This window comes from Microcaecilia unicolor, chromosome 6, assembly GCF_901765095.1.
Source record: "Microcaecilia unicolor chromosome 6, aMicUni1.1, whole genome shotgun sequence".
Taxonomy (NCBI): Eukaryota; Metazoa; Chordata; class Amphibia; order Gymnophiona; family Siphonopidae; genus Microcaecilia; species Microcaecilia unicolor.
Genome location: NC_044036.1, coordinates 133,934,696 through 133,951,657, shown reverse-complemented (window position 1 = coordinate 133,951,657; position 16,962 = coordinate 133,934,696). Strand labels below are relative to the sequence as shown.

The following is a 16,962-nucleotide window of genomic DNA, read 5'->3' as shown; positions in this document are numbered from 1 at the left end:
TGATTGATCTATTCTCACAGGTGACTCCCCAACTAAGCAGGCAAGTGGTAGGGAGGTCAGATTGGTGCAATTAGATTTCTTTTCTCCCCAACGACACTCACACTTTCATACATGTGCACACACCCTCATCATGACATGTTCTCATCCCCCCCCCCCTCAATTTTATTTATTTATTTATTTATAGAGGCTTGATAGACCACCATATGCCACGGGGAAGGGATTCAAAGTAGTGTACAACAAATAATGCTAGGTGGAGGGGTTTAGGGTACAGTATCAGCCCTCACATCTGTTCATCTGCAGCTCCAGTTGGGTTATTCAATAACATTTATTCACAGCTTTTCTGTTTCTTGATTTTCTACTCCTGTTGCATTCCTTTGTTTCTTTCTTGATTCTTTTTCAGTTTATTTCCTGTGTTCTTCATTCTTTTGATTAGATTTATTTTCATTTCTCAAGCCTTTCTGTAATCATTTGTCTAATTTTCACCATTTCTCCTCTCCTATAAGTTTCTGTTTTTCTTCTGTTCTCCATTTTATTCTCTCAGCTTTTCCTCTAGATTTTTTCACCCTGTTATCTTGCTTTTGCTTACTGTATGTCATTCCTAGGTCCCATTTCCTTTGCCTTTCTTTATCTTACAGTTCTCCCATCTTTTCTGCTCTCACACACACCTTTCTCCCTCATATCCACCCTTCTCCATCTCTCTCATACTGTTCTCTTCCTGTTCCTATCACTCATCCTTCATCTTTTCATCTGCAACACCCTCTTCCTTCCTTGTTTCTCTCTTTCTACTCATTCCCACTCATTTTTCCTTCCCATCCTTCTCTCATTTCCTTCTTTCCTTTCAGCATCTCCTCATCTTCATTACATAATCTATATGTATTTATACCTTTATAAAGAATAAATGAAACATGTTTGTGGGAAAAGTTACAAAGCCTGGCACACTGACTTCTCTGCCCCTGTCATTTGAACCAGGACTCGTGTAGACTGATTCTTCTTTCTGGTTTTCCTTGATGTTTGTTTTACTTTAGGCAGAAGGTGCTCAGTCTCTCATTTTTCTTCTTACTTCACCTTATCGTTCCTCTTGACTTTTCCCATCAATCCTCTCTACCTTCCCTCCCTGCTCCCTCCTTCCTCTCATCATACTCCTTTCCTAGCTCTTTCCTTCCTCCTTTTGCATTTCGCCTTCTCTCACCACCTTCTCCATTTTCCCCAACTCAACTTCCCCATCACTTCCCTGCCCCTCCCATTTGCTATATCCCTCCATCTTTCTACACTTTTGTATTCCCCTTTTCTTCTCTTTCATGCCTAATAGCAATAGGGGACTCAGAGCATGCATAGTGCTGCTGATCCGGTGACCTCCTTTTCCTTCTGCACACAAGCTTCTGCTTTGAAACAGGAAATGCACCAGTAGAGGGAGGAGGAGCCATGGAGATCCTGTGAGCCCCCCCCCCCCCCCCCCGTAGCCTGTGCTGCCACTTGCCTGTAGGCCATGCTACCTTTTCTACTGTGTCCTTACAACTCCATCGCCTCTTCATGCCTCCCAATCTTCACCAAGACCTTGCTCTATTGAATTGAAAGGTAGAGAGAATGGCTTAGTTGATGACCCTTTTAATCAAACTATGGTTGTTGGACAGAAAGCAGAGGGTAGGGTTAAATAGCCATTTTCCTCAATGAAGGAGGGCGAATAGTGGAGTGCCACAGGGATCTGTACTGGGACCGGTGCTATTTAACATATTTAAAAAAGATCTGGAAATCAGAACAAGTGAGTTGATTAAATTTGCAGATGATACAAAACTATTGAAACACATGAGGACTGAAAAATTGCAGGAAGACCTTAGGAAATTGGAAGACTGGGCATCCAAATGGCAGATGAAATTTAATGTAGACAAATGCAGCGTGACTTATCCAGGTAGAAGCCTCTCCTACTCCTAATATCAACCCTTCAGTTTGAGTGATGGGATTTTAGCAGTTGGAAATTGCACCTTGGCTTGGTGTCCTTTTCTCTGCCCCTATTTTGTACCACTCAATATCACTTGCAGTCACACCCGTTTACAACCCAGTGACTGGAACATGAACCGACTTCTGGTTATTTTGCTACAGTGGTTCAGCAAGATTTGTTGCTTTGCATTTCAGGTAGTTTATTTCACTGCGACGTTCCCCTTTCTCATGCTTTTTGTGCTGCTGATCCGTGGGGTCACCCTTCCAGGGGCTGCTGAAGGCATCAAATTTTATCTGTCTCCCAATATGACACATCTGGCAGATCCTCAGGTAAAGGAGGTGATTTTTAATATGTCTCTGGGGTTAATGCTGAAAAGCAAGTGGTAGAGTCATGTTGATGGCTGAGGGCACAACTTCTGCCATAAGATTCATGAGAGAATATTCTGCAGTGATGCAGTAAATGAGATGTAAATTCAAAGCAGGCAGAACTTGCACACTAAACCCTGCAGGACACGTTCACACAAAGGGTCTACCGCAGGGGTGGCTCCGCGAGTGCATGACCGAAGAAAGGAAAAGCGGGTGATTGAGACCAGAAATGAAATAGTTGCTGGGAGAGATATAGTGACAGAGCTCAGAAGGGGTGTGGGGTGTGGGTGGAGATGATTGATTGAGGTCCTACAAGAGAGATTGTTTAGGCAGAAAGGGGAGGAGGAAAATCTCTCTCATTTCACTCAGTGGGGTAGTAAATCTTGCTGTTTGCGATAGGCCACCAATGGTATCTCTAGTGGTATATTCCACCAGGGCTCCAATAAATCATAGGAGGATTTCAACACGGATCGATTTTGGCTAGGGTTACCATATGTCCTCTTTTAGGAAACATGTTCTTTTGGGCTTCTTCAGATATGTCCTTCAGGTTTTATAATTTGCAAGAAGATGTCCTCTTTTTCTTTTATGTGCCTATGACCAACACACATAATCAGAGAAACCATCTCTGGCTTATTAGTCAGTCTGGACACATGAGGGCGCTAGAGAGAGACAAAAACATTGCTGATTTCCCTGTTTCCCTGCTGGTTGAATCTGCCAAAGGGATGTTGTTGGTGCAGCACAACTTTAAGCATATATCATGCAAAGACTTACACACATATCTCAGAATCCATTCAAAGTTGTTGAGGGATATGCGCTCTTCTGATTAGTACGCTTGGGCCCAAACTCAGTCAAATTCAAATCTGGAAGATTTTGAATAGTAGGTTGTCTACTGCTGTACTGTAAGTCAGTCACTGTTTGATGTGTGTTCATTTACACATTTGCTACGATTAAATATTGCTTTAGCAAAGGTAGCAACCATTTTTTTGTTGTCTCTGCAAATATGGTAACACTAGTTTTGGCAAAGATGAGAGAAAGGTGTTGAGAGGTCAGGTGAAGACATAGGTGAGAGGGTGGCTGGTATTGGATTGCATTTGGGGATTTAAAGTCACATCTACCTGAAGAGGATGACTCTAGTGGGCAGCAGACTAGTCTGGCTGTTTTGGTCTTTATCTGCCATCATTTACTGCGTCACAAAGTTACAAATAAAAATGGGGAAAGATGTCTCATCTCCAGCCTGTTCTTTGCAGAGCGTACACTGACTAATTATGAATGTCTTTATTAAACCCTTTCTCCTTCCTTACAGGTCTGGATCGATGCAGGGACCCAAATCTTCTTCTCCTATGCAATCTGTCTCGGAGCGATGACCTCGCTCGGGAGTTACAATAAATACAAATACAACAGCTACAGGCAAGTTCTTGATCTCCAGGGCTGTGGGGTCTCGCTACGGGCTGTGGGATTCCGTGTCTTTTTCATTAACACGCTCCATGACATGTGTGTGTGACTTAGGGACTGCTTGCTGCTGGGATGCCTAAACAGTGGTACCAGTTTTGTGTCTGGCTTCGCAATTTTTTCTGTCCTGGGCTTCATGGCGCAAGAGCAAGGGGTGGACATTGCTGAAGTTGCAGAGTCAGGTAAGCCGGGGTGGGTGGCAGTGGTGATGGTGGTGGTGGTGGGTGCTGCCATCTAGTGTGCAAAGCACAATCTTGCCAACTATGTCAATGCAAATAACATAAAAGGGCCATTGTGCCATCTTTTTGTTACATTCTCAATAAAGACCTTCCTTAAAGTAAACAGCAGCTGTCAATCTTCTAAAGCATTTACAGTATACAACCACATTAGTGTTTAAAAAAATTTGGTCACTCATACAAATAATTTTTCTACTTAAATTGCTGAATGACTGAAAGTTGTCTGTTTAAATCAGGGCAAGATTTGGGAGCAGGAAATTCAGTCACTGAATGGATAATTTATGCACTAGCTGGAAGACACGACTTTGAACATGGATAGGCACTGCTGATATCACAGAGTCAGAATGATGAGAGTAGCAGCCTGAGAACTAGGGGAATCCGGCTCAAATGCCACTGTGGTTCTTTATGATCTTGGCTCTCAATTGCCTCTAAGGACAGGGAAATACCTAGTGTATCTGAATTTATACCACTTTGGTGGCTTGTAGGCAGTATATAAGAAATTTAAAGGTCCCAAAAAACAACAAGGCAAGCAGATCTGCAAGATCCAACGTGGAGAATAAACGAGCAGATCAAAGTGACAGCCAAAGGATTTTACTGGAGATACCGTATATAATCTTATATACGGTATCTCCAATAAAATCCTTTGGATGTCACTTTGATCTGCTCGTTTATTCTCCACTATAAGAAATTTAAATAAATATCATAATTGTTTGCAGATACCAAAATCTGCAAAAGGATAGTCAGTCACCTTACAAGGTTTGGCAGCTAAGATTTAATGCTAAAAAAATGCAGTCATGGAGTTGGACTGAAAAAACAAACAAACCCAGGGAGGGTGGTATTGTATAAGGGGTAAAGTTGTTCTGTGAATGAAAGAAGAGCAGGACTTGGGAGTGATTATATGTGATGATCTTAAGGTGGCCAAACAGGTAGAAAAGGCGATGGTAGAGGCCAGAAGGATGTTTTGGTGCATAGGGAGAGGAATGGTCAGCAAGAGAGGGGAGGTGATAGTGCCTGTCTAAGATCCCCATTTAGAGTACTGCGTACAGTTCTAGGATGGAGTCGGTCCAGAGGGCAGCTACTAAAATGGTCAGTGGTCTTCGTCATAAAGTATATGGGGACAGACTTAAAGATCTCAATATGTATACACTTTGGAAGAAAGCTGGGAGAGGGGAGATAAGATAGAGGCATTTAAATGCCTATGTGGCATAAACACGCAGGAGGTGAGTATCTTCCAATTGAAAGGAAGCTCTGGAATGAGGGGGGGGGGGGCATAGGATGAAGTTGAAAGGGGGCAGACTCAGAAGTAACCAGAGGAAATACTTCTTCACAGAAAGGGTGGAGAATTCATAGATAGAATAGCCTAACTGATGACGACAAGGACTTGGTACCTGAATTGAAGGAAAACGAGGATCTCTGATGGAGAAACAGGGAGCGTAGAGACTGATCTGTCGCTTAGGTTGGGCAGTTCTCTCTAATTTGTTGAATGTTTTTTTTAAGTATTGTAAATTGCCTCGTTCAGATTTTGGTTTGTAAAGAGTGACTTACAAATCATTTTCTACGTAAATTGTGCAGGATTTCTGTCCTGATTGGGGCTGATGGCAGACAGTGACAGAAAAAGTTGGGTGAAAGAAGGTGGTGGTGGTGGAGGGTGGGATGGAAGTGCATTGATATTGGGACTCACGAGAGAATTTGTATGTGCACCTACCCAGTGTGGATGAACCTGCCCGGTCTTTATATTTATTCTCACAGCCATCAGCCTTTAGAAACTGGTAGGCAAAGCTTTTGAATTGAATCCCTTTTATGTCAGCTTTTGCTCTGGGTGCCAATGTTTGCAGCCTTGTTAATTTCAGAGTTAGCCAAGATCACATAGGACCTGTAGCTTTGCCGTTTAAATACCATTCGGAACTTGTCAAAAATCAGCTTATTATAGTATCCAAAGAAGTCAAAATACAGGGCAGAGATGAATTAACAGCAACAGTAATTAGCTTATTTTAAGACAGGATGACAAGGTAAAAGTATGCCTGGAACATTATTATTCACTTCTCTGGCTTATTTTTTTTTTTAGCATTTCATTCCAAAGCATTCTATGGTGTGTATTTCAAAATCTGGACCGTGAATGCGTGGGGGCTGGATTGGGGGGGGGGGGGGATTAAGAGAGGGAAAGGAAGTGTATTTGGAGAAATGAGCTCGATTTACTAAAGGTTGGCACCATGATATAACCTTTTTTTTTTCTTTCTTCATTTTATTTGGTTTTATACCCCGAATTTCCCAAAACATACATAGTAGATGACGGCAGAAAAAGACCTGCACGGTCCATCCAGTCTGCCCAAGTAGATAAATTCATATGTGCTACTTTTTTATTTGTACCTGTCCTCTTCAGTGCACAGACCGTATAAGTCTGGCCAACCCTATCCCCGCCTCCCAACCACCAACCCCGCCTCCCAACCACCAGCTCTGGCACAGACCGTATAAGTCTGCCCAGCACTATCCCTGCTTCCCACCACCGGCTCTGGCACAGACCGTATAAGTCTGCCCAGCACTATCCCCGCCGCCCAACCACCAACCCCGCCTCCCAACCACCAGCTCTGGCACAGACCGTATAAGTCTGCCCAGCACTATCCCCGCCGCCCAACCACCAGCCCCGGCACAGACCGTATAAGTCTGCCCAGCACTAGTCCCTGCCTCCCAACTACCAGCCCCAGCACAGATCGTATATGTCTGCCCAGCACTAGTCCCGCCTCCCAACCACCAGCTCTGCCACCCATTCTAGGCTAAGCTCCTGAGGATCCCTTCCTTCTGCACAGGATTCCTTTATGTTTATCCCACGCATGTTTGAATTCCGTTACCATTTTCATCTCCACCACCTCCCTGGTTCAATGGCTTACATTGCAACATGTGTAACTTACATTATAACTCTAGGCTTAATTAGCAAGAAGAAACTGTAACCAGTTACATGTGTATCTTACATTGTATATTTTAATTTAACAATAAACAACAGTAACCAACATAGCACCCATTTCACATTCTTTTCATTGAATGAATTATTTTTATTTTTTTAATGAATGAATGACTGACAGACTTGATTTACCACCTTTAACTGCCAGGCAGAGCAATATACTACATTTGAAGAACTTGAGTAGGGGGACAATTAGGGTGAAAAGTGCTCTGTGTCCTTTCTGTGGACAAATCTTTTCCATCGGCAAGGAATAGAAAAGCTAAAAGCTTTTCTGGTTCCAGGGTAGAATTTAGCAGTAAAGTTTGTCTGGGGAAGAAGGGGCTGATGCAGAAATTTGTGCATTAGGAAGCCCAGTGCTGAGTTTTAGTGAGGAGCAGTGATGCAAATGTAAAAAAAAACAAAACAAAAAAAAAACCCCAACAACCCACACAATACATTAAGCAAATGGCATGGAAACAGGCTGTTTGCAAAACCCATGTGTTAACATAGGAGGCACACCGAGCATATGCACACATAGGTAACATAGTAGATGAGAGTCCATAAAGACCTGTATGGTCCATCCAGTCTGCCCAACAAGATACACTCATAGCATAAGATATACTACATATGTATCATCTTATTTTGTCCTTGCTATTTTCAGGGCACAGTCTGTAGAAATATGCCCAGCCCTGGCCTTAATTCTGTAACTACTGAAGCTGTCATTGAAGTCCCACTCCAACCCATCCAAATCTGTCTAGCCACGATCAGGGTACAGACTTATAAGTACATAAGTATTGCCACACTGGGACAGACCAAAGGTCCATCAAGCCCAGCATCCTGTTTCCAACAGTGGCCAATCCAGGTCAGAAGTATCTGGCAGAAACCCAAAGAGTAGCAACATTCCATGTAGAATTGCAAAGAATAGCAAGATTCTAGAATTCTAAAAAATAACAAGATTCCATGCAGAATTTCAAAGTGTAGCAACATTCCATGTAGAACCCCAAAGAGCAGCAAGATTCCATTTAGAAATCTAACTACAGAAGTGTTGCCATACTGGGATAGACCAAGGGTCCATCAAGCCCAGCATCCTGTTTCCAACTGTGGCCAATCCACTGTAGAAGTCTGCCTGGTCCTGGCTTTATTCTCTAACTACTGAAGTTCTCATTGAAGTCCCACTCCAACCCATCCAAATCTGTCCAGCCATGATGAGGGCACAGACTGTAGAAGTCTGCCTGGCACTGGTCTATCTGTCAAGCCCAGGGGCGTAGCCAAACAACAGATTTTGGGTGGGCCTAGGCAAGAAGTGGGTGGGCACCAAGTGTTCTCTCCCCCCCCCCCCCAACAACCACCAAAAATATATCTCAGCTGGCAGGAAAATGCTTCTTTCCACCTTGGCAGTCTGCAGCAGGCATGCGCTGAAAACTGAGCATGCACAGGTGCCGGTATCATGGAGAGTAGCATTTTCGTTATCATCGGGGGGAAGTCTTCAGCTGGTGGAGCTTGAGATCCCCACCAGCTACCACTAAAGGTGTGCTACTGTTGGGTGGGCCTGAGCTCTAAATGGGTGGGACCCGGCCCACCTGTGGCTATGCCACTGGTCCAGCCAAGATCTAGTGACAGCCATCTTGTATGCACAAAAGTGTGTCAGTACTGGGAGCTGCAGGCACCCTGCACGCTTTGGCTAGACTTAGACTTTTCACCTACGTCAAGAGACAGCAACTGACTCACGCCGGTTCTCCATATAGATATATGGATAAATTTAGGCCAGCAAAAATCTCTCTGGATTAACATAGGGGCCTATCTGGGTAATGTCTGAATATCACCAGCCATCGCTGCTTTATGGGTATATTGAGCATTGCTGTTTCTGTGGAACATGGCATTGAATATACATTAAATATTTAAACATGTTGGACAGTGTTTAAGAAAAACCACTGAACTCAGTGTTTTATCCAAACATAAATAAATGTGGCTGAGGGCCAGTTAGGCAGAAAGCCAACAGGGTCAGACACCAGAGCCTTCATTTTACTTGTGGTCGTTGTTCTGCCTACCATTGCGCATAGATCTTTTCATTTGCTTTGAAGAGAAGCCTGCATCCCTCCAGTCTAATTCTATGTAGAAGAAGAACTTGAGTCTCTAATCAGGATCTTCCATTCTCTTCCTCTTCTAGGCCCTGGCCTGGCTTTCATCGCCTACCCAAAGGCTGTGTCCATGATGCCACTCTCCACCCTGTGGGCCATCCTCTTTTTCATTATGCTTCTGCTGCTTGGACTGGATAGCCAGGTAATTGGTGAACCTCAACTATAACATCAGCAAAATTCACCCTTTCCTTTCAGAGCACACTACCAGAACCCTCATCCACACTCTTATCACCTCTCGCTTAGACTGTTGCAACTTGCTTCTCACAGGTCTCGCACTTAGCCATCTCTCTCCTCTTCAATCTGTTCAAAATTCTGCTGCACAACTAATATTCCGCCAGTGTCGTTATGCTCATATTAGCCCTCTCCTGAAGTCACTTCACTGGCTTCCTATCTGTTTCCGCAAACAGTTCAAACTCCTTTATTGACCTATAAGTGCATTCACTCTGCAGCTCCGCAGTACCTCTCCACTCTCATGTCTCCCTACATTCCTCCCCGGGAACTCCGTTCACTGGGTAAATCTTTCTTATCTGCACCCTTCTCCTTCACTGCTAACTCCAGACTCCATTCCTTTTATCTTGCTGCACCATAAGCCTGGAATAGACTTCCTGAGCTGGTACGTCAAGCTCCATCTCTGGCCATCTTCAAATCTAAGCTAAAAGCCCACCTTTTTGATGCAGCTTTTAACTCCTAACCCTTATTCACTTGTTCAGAACCCTTATTTTATCATCTTCACTTTAATATTCCCTTATCTCTTGTTTGTCCTATTTGTCTGTCCTAATTAGATTGTAAGCTCTGTCGAGCAGGGACTGTCTCTTCATGTTCAAGTGTACAGTGCTGTGTACATCTAGCAGCGCTTTAGAAATGATAAGTAGTAGTAGTCATAGGAGGAGCTTCCTAGTTTCTGCTGGAAAGGCTTAACCAGGGGTGTGCTGGTAAATTTTTAATAACAGGCTCTTTCTTGGGAGGGATGTAGCCAGCTCTGCAGTTGGAAGGGCCAGGGGTGGGGTAGCAACACTTGTCTCTCTCTCCTCTCTCCCTCCTTGCAGGCACGCTAGGCATACCTTTGCTGGCAGCCAATAAATGGACTGCCACCACTCCCAACGTCTTCCTCTGAGCAGCATGCTGGAACTTCTCACACATGCTCGAGAAATCCCAGCCTGCTGCTCAGAGCTGGAAACAAGGAGCAGTCTATTTACTTGGCTGGCAGGGCTCAGCATCCCCACCAGCAAAGTAAAAGAGAATTCAGCAGGGGGCCCAAGCCCACATTTTGGGAGCCAGTTGTTAAAGTAGCCACGGAGGGCCCTACTTTAACAACCAGCTCCCAAAATTCTAAAAAACTTAACAACCGGCTCTTGCGAGCCTGTGAGAGCCTGCTCCAGCACACCACTGGGCCTAACCTTCACTCACTGCTTTTTCTTCTGCTCATTGGGCCCCATGACAGCCTCCCTTACTTTGCTGGGGAAGTCCTTTGGGTGTGCAGATTATTTTAAGTTATTGGGAAGTGGGAATTCATGAGCCTTGGTTTGCATCTTCTCATTGCATTTCCTGCAAATTTTCCTTTGTAAATATTTTGAAACTGGGGAAGCATCTCTGATTTCAGGAATATCACTCATTCAATGTGGTTATCATCTTGATGACACGCTAAAAAACATTTGTCAATGTTTTATCTGTTTTAGCCAGTGAGCATTGAACTTTCACTGCAAAGATATTTCTATAATTAGAATGTGGCCAAAGGAATGCAGAGAAGGTCACACTTAACACCCAGCTGTTCTCTGCTAATGATGTTGGGGAGGGGGGGGGGGGGGGCACAGGGCGCAATAAGGGATGATAGAAATTCCAGCTTGCCAATAGCACCTCATGTACAGGATGCTTGTAATTCTTTGCCTCTCTCAAAGCAGGATTCCATTAAGTACACTAGATAGCGGGAAGGGATTGAGTAGTAATGTCTAAGAACTTCCTTTGACCTTTTTATCAGGAAGCTATTAGTTTAATGATGACACTGTCATTCATTAAGTCCATACCCAGAGAGCAGCTAAGCAAATGTTCATAAGTGTAGGTAAAGAACAGCTGCAGGAAGGGTGATGGTGTTTTGAGCCACTGGAGGATTTATGGTCAGTATTCTCAATGGAGAAGGGTAGTTAGTGGGGTTCCCCAGGGGTCTGTGCTGGGAGCACTGGTTTTTAACATATTTATAAGTGACCTAAAGATGGGAGTAACTAGTGAGGTAATTAAATTTGCTGATGACACAAAGTTATTCAAAGTCATTAAATCGTGGGAGGATTGTGAAAAATTATGAGACTGGGCGTCTAAATGGCAGATGACATTTAATGTGAGCAAGTGTAAAGTGATGCATGTGGGAAAGAGGAACCCCAATTATAGCTACGTCATGCAAAGTTCCATGTTAGGAGTCACGGACCAAGAAAGGGATCTGGGTGTCGTTGTTGATGATACGTTGAAACCTTCTGCTCAGTGTGCTGCTGCGGCTAAGAAAGCAAATAGAATGTTAGGTATTATTAGGAAAGGAGTGGAAAACAAAAATGAGGATGTTATAATGCCTTTGTATCACTCCATGGTGCAACTGCACCTCAAATATTGTGTTCAATTCTGGTCGTCGTATATCAAAAAAGATATTGTAGAATTAGAAAAGGTGCAGAGAAGGGTGACGAAAATGATAAAGGGGATGGGACGACTTCCCTATGAGGAAAGGCTAAAGCGGCTAGGGCTCTTCAGCTTGGAGAAAAGGCGGCCGAGGGGAGATATGATAGAGGTCTATAAAATAATGAGTGGAGTGGAACGAGTAGATGTGAAGCGTCTGTTTACGCATTCCAAAAATACAAGGACTAGGGGGAATGCGATGAAGCTACAATGTAGTAAATTTAAAACAAATCAGAGAAACCTTTTCTTCACTCAACGTGTAATTAAACTCTGGCATTCATTGCCAGAGAGTGTGGCACAGGCGGTTAGATTAGTGGAGTTTAAAAAAGGTTTGGATGGCTTCCTAAAGAAAAAGTCCATAGACCGTTATTAAATGGACTTGGTGAAAATCCACTATTTCTGAGGATAAGCAGTATAGAATGTTTTGTACTTTTTTGGGATCTTGCCAGGTATTTGTGACCTGGATTGGCCACTGTTGGAAACAGGATGCTGGGCTTGATGGACCTTTGGTCTTTCCCAGTATGGCAATACCTATGTAGTACAAGAGAAGTTCAGTTGGGTACAACCACATCTTTAATGTTAGAGGACTGATAGTCTATTGAGCTTTGAGCAGGGACTGTCCTAGGATCCAAATTTTTAAATTTCTCCTCCTCCTCTCTTTTGCATTGCAGTATCTGATTTGCGAACTGATGTAGTAAGACTAGAAATATCAGTGTTCACTTGGATGGATTTTAAGAAAAGCAGCATTGGACCATTGGCTTCCAGTACCTGGGCCACACCACATGCCCATTTTTGCTTGTGAAAATGCATTGCACCCCTTAAAATATCCTTCTCTTTTTCTAAGTGGCAGGTACTGGACAGCTGATCTGTGCTGATGCACAGTTTGGTACCATAGAGGGATAACGCCAACCTGTTCTATGATAAGCTGGCATTCTTTTCCTGGCTTTGTCATCCATGCAGTTTGTTGAAGTTGAAGGACAGATCACATCCTTGGTGGATCTTTACCCTTCCTTCTTACGGAAGGGTTACCGGAGGGAGACCTTTATCGCTTTGATATGTTTCCTCAGCTATCTCATGGGACTGACTATGGTTACTCAGGTAAGTGGCAAGGGTAACGCTTCAGTTGGGACTGTATGTATCACTACTTTAGCCAAGGCAAAATTCATGTTCTGTTATGGTTCTGTTTCTATACTGCCTTCCTTGGACACAGTCCAACCATTGAGGAGAGTTGTTATTTATCATAACCAAGTATCAGTATTATAGTACATTGATACAATCATATTAGGTGTGGGGAGTCTGTCAACATATGTATACACTACATGAAAGTAGAGGAGGAAGGAGGGAAAGACACAGAAGGGGGGTGAAGAACTAAGTAGGCCAGGGGTTCCCAAACCTGTCCTGGAGGAACCCCAGCCAGTCACGTTTTCAGGAGATCCACAATAAATAGGCATGAAACTGATTTGCATACACTGCCTCCTTGGTATGCAAATTATCTCATGAATATTCATTGTGGTTATCCTGAAAACCTGACTGGCCAGAGTTCGCCCAGGATAGGGTTGGCAATCACTGAGTTAGGCAGTGACTCTCCAGCACGGAGGATTAGCCTAGTGGTTAGAGCAGCAAGCTGAGACCAGGGAAGCCAGATTCAAATGCCACTTGGCTCCTTGCAATCTTGGGTACATCATTTAACTCTCCATTGCCTTAGGTACAAACTTAGGTTGTAAGACCTCAGGGGACAAGGAAATACACAGAGTACCTTAATGTAACTTGCCTTGAGCTACAACCAAAAGGCCCTAGCTAAATCCAAATAATCTCTTCACCCAGTGAAACTGGCAGTTGAGCTTACAGAAGATTCTCTCCTAGCTCATAGTTTAATCCACGTCCTTCTTCAAGGGAAGGGTGGCAGGAGGAGGATGGTATAACACAGTACAGCCCATGAGCCATAGTGATGGGGCCTCACCAGTTTATTTACCAGAGGTAAGGATAGGGGTGGGATGGTATTGCATTTTATATCCTCAGAATTAGCAGAATAATAAGATACAAGCACACGTTATGAAATGGGGGGGGGGGAATCCCCTCTCTGGAGTGTGGGCAGGATGGGACCCAGTTATTTGGCATCGAGTCACAATTGAGACATCAACATATGTATAGTTTGCCAAAAGGACACCTCGGTATGTATCACCTGAGCACACCTAAACCTGAATTTGACCTCAGACTCAGCTTCCTTCTGTAAAGCGTGGCTCTCTCTTGAACAGGGTGGCATGTACGTTTTCCAGCTGTTTGAGTATTACGCGGCCAGTGGAATCTGTCTACTGTGGGTGGCTTTCTTTGAATGCATTGCTGTTGCCTGGGTTTACGGTGAGTTCCAGCCTCTGGCTTCATTTACAGTGCTGAACCTCTTGTATATTCATAGGTGACTTTTGGCACAGTGAAAAATAAACATTTTACACCTTTACATACATTCCAAAAAAAACAAGGGGGTGTGTTAACTTTGCTACTTTAAGAATTATTTAAAATAAAGAAACCCATAAATAAAACCAAAGTGCAGTACCGTAAAAACGAACCTAGAGAAAAAAGATCAGCACCAAGGATGAACGATAAGTATGAAGAATAAATTAAAGAGAAAATATAACAAGCATGATAAACAGTTGGCACACTTATTTCTTCAGCAAGCCAACAAGCAAAACTCAAAGCTGAACATATATTTTGGGGGGTTTTATAATAGAAAAAGGAAAACCCTTCCCCCCCCCTTCTCTACAGAAAACCAACCATTCACAATCTATACATAGCTCCAGCTCCCACCGCACCTTTGCATTCACCACTCAAAAGGTTCCTATTCCTACTTTTCTGTTCTATGGTGCCTGAAGACCACAATCAATTTCAGCTTTATCTGTACCTCACCCTACTAGTGGGGCTCCTTCGTGCTTCCACCATTTGGCTACAGCAGGCCGTAATTTATCAATTTTTGCATTCTGACTCAACCAGCCCCAGGTAGTGCCTGCAATAAGCAGATCACTTGAGCCCACCACCATTTCCTTAATGCCCATACACACCTTCTCCCAAAGCGTTTAACTATATGAGCATTCTCACCAGTGCTTTAAAAGAGAGACGCACTTGCTCTGTTTGTATCATTGTAGGACTTTGTATTCCACCTCATGTTTTTGGGCCGAATCATTCATCCTTTAGACCTGCCTAAAATTATCAGTCCTTTCCCCCTTTGAGAGACCCTTCCCCAAGTTCTTTTCCTAACCCATGTGCAAGACCATCCCTCCTTCATAAATATTTGCTAAAGTCCTTCTGTCATCTTTAAATGTACCCCTAAAAATGTAAAACCCTGTCCTATTGGCTTTAAGGTTGCCCATCACCCTTTCCCTATTTAAATAGCACCTCAACTGCCAAAAACAAATCAAATCATTACTGTCAAGTCCACATTCTTCCCTTTAATTCTTCAGGATTGTTCTCCTCGCTTTTTGGCCCACATTAACCAACCCTCCAACTAATGAAACACCTTCCTTTGCAATCACTTAAAAATGGGCAGAACCATTGGTACAGAGTAATGAGAGAGATTTTTGTGCAGTGGAGGCGGTGCATACAAATCTCACTCATGAATATTCATTGTGGATATCCTGAAAACCTGACTGGCTGGGGTGCCTCCAGGACCAGGTTTGCGAACCACTGGCCTAGCAGTTTAAGCAATAAGACCATTATCAAACTTGCATTTCTTCACAAACAGAAAAAGTTATTTACCTCCCAACTTTCCAAGTCCTCCCCCACCTTCTCAAGATCATCCCTTAGTTCCTCTCAACCATGTCTTCTCCTTCTGCCACAATTTTCACTCACAAATATTTTATGTTAGCCCTGGCCCACCTGAATGGGAAAACTCTTAAGCATTTCTAACTCTTAACCTATAAATACATATTTTTAAATAAAATACAGAATTAGCAAGTGAATAAGCTATTATTTGATATTTAAATTACAATCTTGCAACATTCTCAATGATGCACAGAGGCAGTTTGCTAATGTAGTTGGATAACATTTGCTGTTAATGTCAGACAATATAATAGATTAATATCCTGTGGAAGGGCAAATTACTGAACTCTGTGCTTCAGTGGTGGTTGTTAATGGTAGCAAAGCAGAGATCCATTCATTACATTTCAACAATACCCCTGGTATGCATGTTAAACTCTAACAAGGATACAGAACAAAAAAAAAAAAACATTGCAGAGAATACGTACCACAAAGAGAACAGTGAAGGTGACTAAAAAAAAAAAAAAAACAGGCACAGGCAGCTCCTTGTGACTCTGGGCAAGTCACTTAACCCTCCATTGCCCCATGTAAGCCGCATTGAGCCTGCCATGAGTGGGAAAGCGCGGGGTACAAATGAAATAAAAAAAAAGGTGACAAAAAAAAAAACACCAATAATGCTATGAGTGGGCTAGAAGGTTTATTGATCAACAATATCAACTCTGTGGTCAACAAAACAACTCGACACAGCCGTGTTCCGGCCCATCGGTCTGCCTCAGGAGTCTTCCTGTGTTGTATTGATGAGTAGGGTAGATGTCGTTTGTTGTATATATTTCTCAAGCTAAATCGCTCTGGATCATTTTCAATCTACAAGTCGTCGTGTTGATCATAGAGTCCAATATTATTGATCAAGAAAACTTCTAGACCACACACAGCATCATCGTTTTTTTTTTTTAGTCACCTTTGCTGTTTTCTTTGTGTTAAACTCTAAACACTTTTCTGGCGTGTCCCCCCCTCCCCCTCAATTACTGGTTTATTAAACCTAAAATCATAAACCCTGTTTAGAATCATAACTGATAAACACCAATAAAACTCCCCTGGCGCAAAAATATTAAGAGAGGTGGCTATTGGATAAACACCCGAAAAATCACCAGGTCTCTCACCCCTCTCCTGCCTTGTTTCCTCCCCTTCGTTCTTGTGCCTTTTTTGCGCTGATGACTCTAACATAGTGACACAAACATTTTTGATTCCACCAGAAAAGATGTCCATTAATCATACCTGTGGCAAGGAAACACCGGTTTGTCATGCACTCATCAAAAACTTTAATTACCTGGGAAATAAATAATTAGCTATTTATAAATGCCTAATACAAGCTGTACATCTACTCTATCCCCTAATTCTGTAAACGTGCACTCAAATTTCCAATTAGTGCACAAGTGATAGGATGTCAGTTGCACACTTAATTCAATAATTGACTAATTGGAGCTAACCAATCAGCTATAAT

General features: G+C 43.0%; 1 protein-coding gene across 4 annotated transcripts in view; it reads left to right on the top strand.

Annotated features, from left to right (window-relative positions):
* SLC6A6 (solute carrier family 6 member 6) overlaps positions 1-16,962 on the top strand; it is a 49,796-nt gene that overhangs the window by 28,751 nt on the left and 4,083 nt on the right. For all 4 annotated transcript variants that reach the window (XM_030205522.1, XM_030205521.1, XM_030205520.1 and 1 more), the window contains exons 6-11: positions 2,131-2,265; positions 3,605-3,708; positions 3,808-3,932; positions 9,089-9,201; positions 12,675-12,812; positions 13,970-14,072. In XM_030205522.1, the coding sequence (XP_030061382.1) occupies positions 2,131-2,265; positions 3,605-3,708; positions 3,808-3,932; positions 9,089-9,201; positions 12,675-12,812; positions 13,970-14,072 (718 nt within the window). The remainder of the gene's footprint in view (positions 1-2,130; positions 2,266-3,604; positions 3,709-3,807; positions 3,933-9,088; positions 9,202-12,674; positions 12,813-13,969; positions 14,073-16,962) is intronic.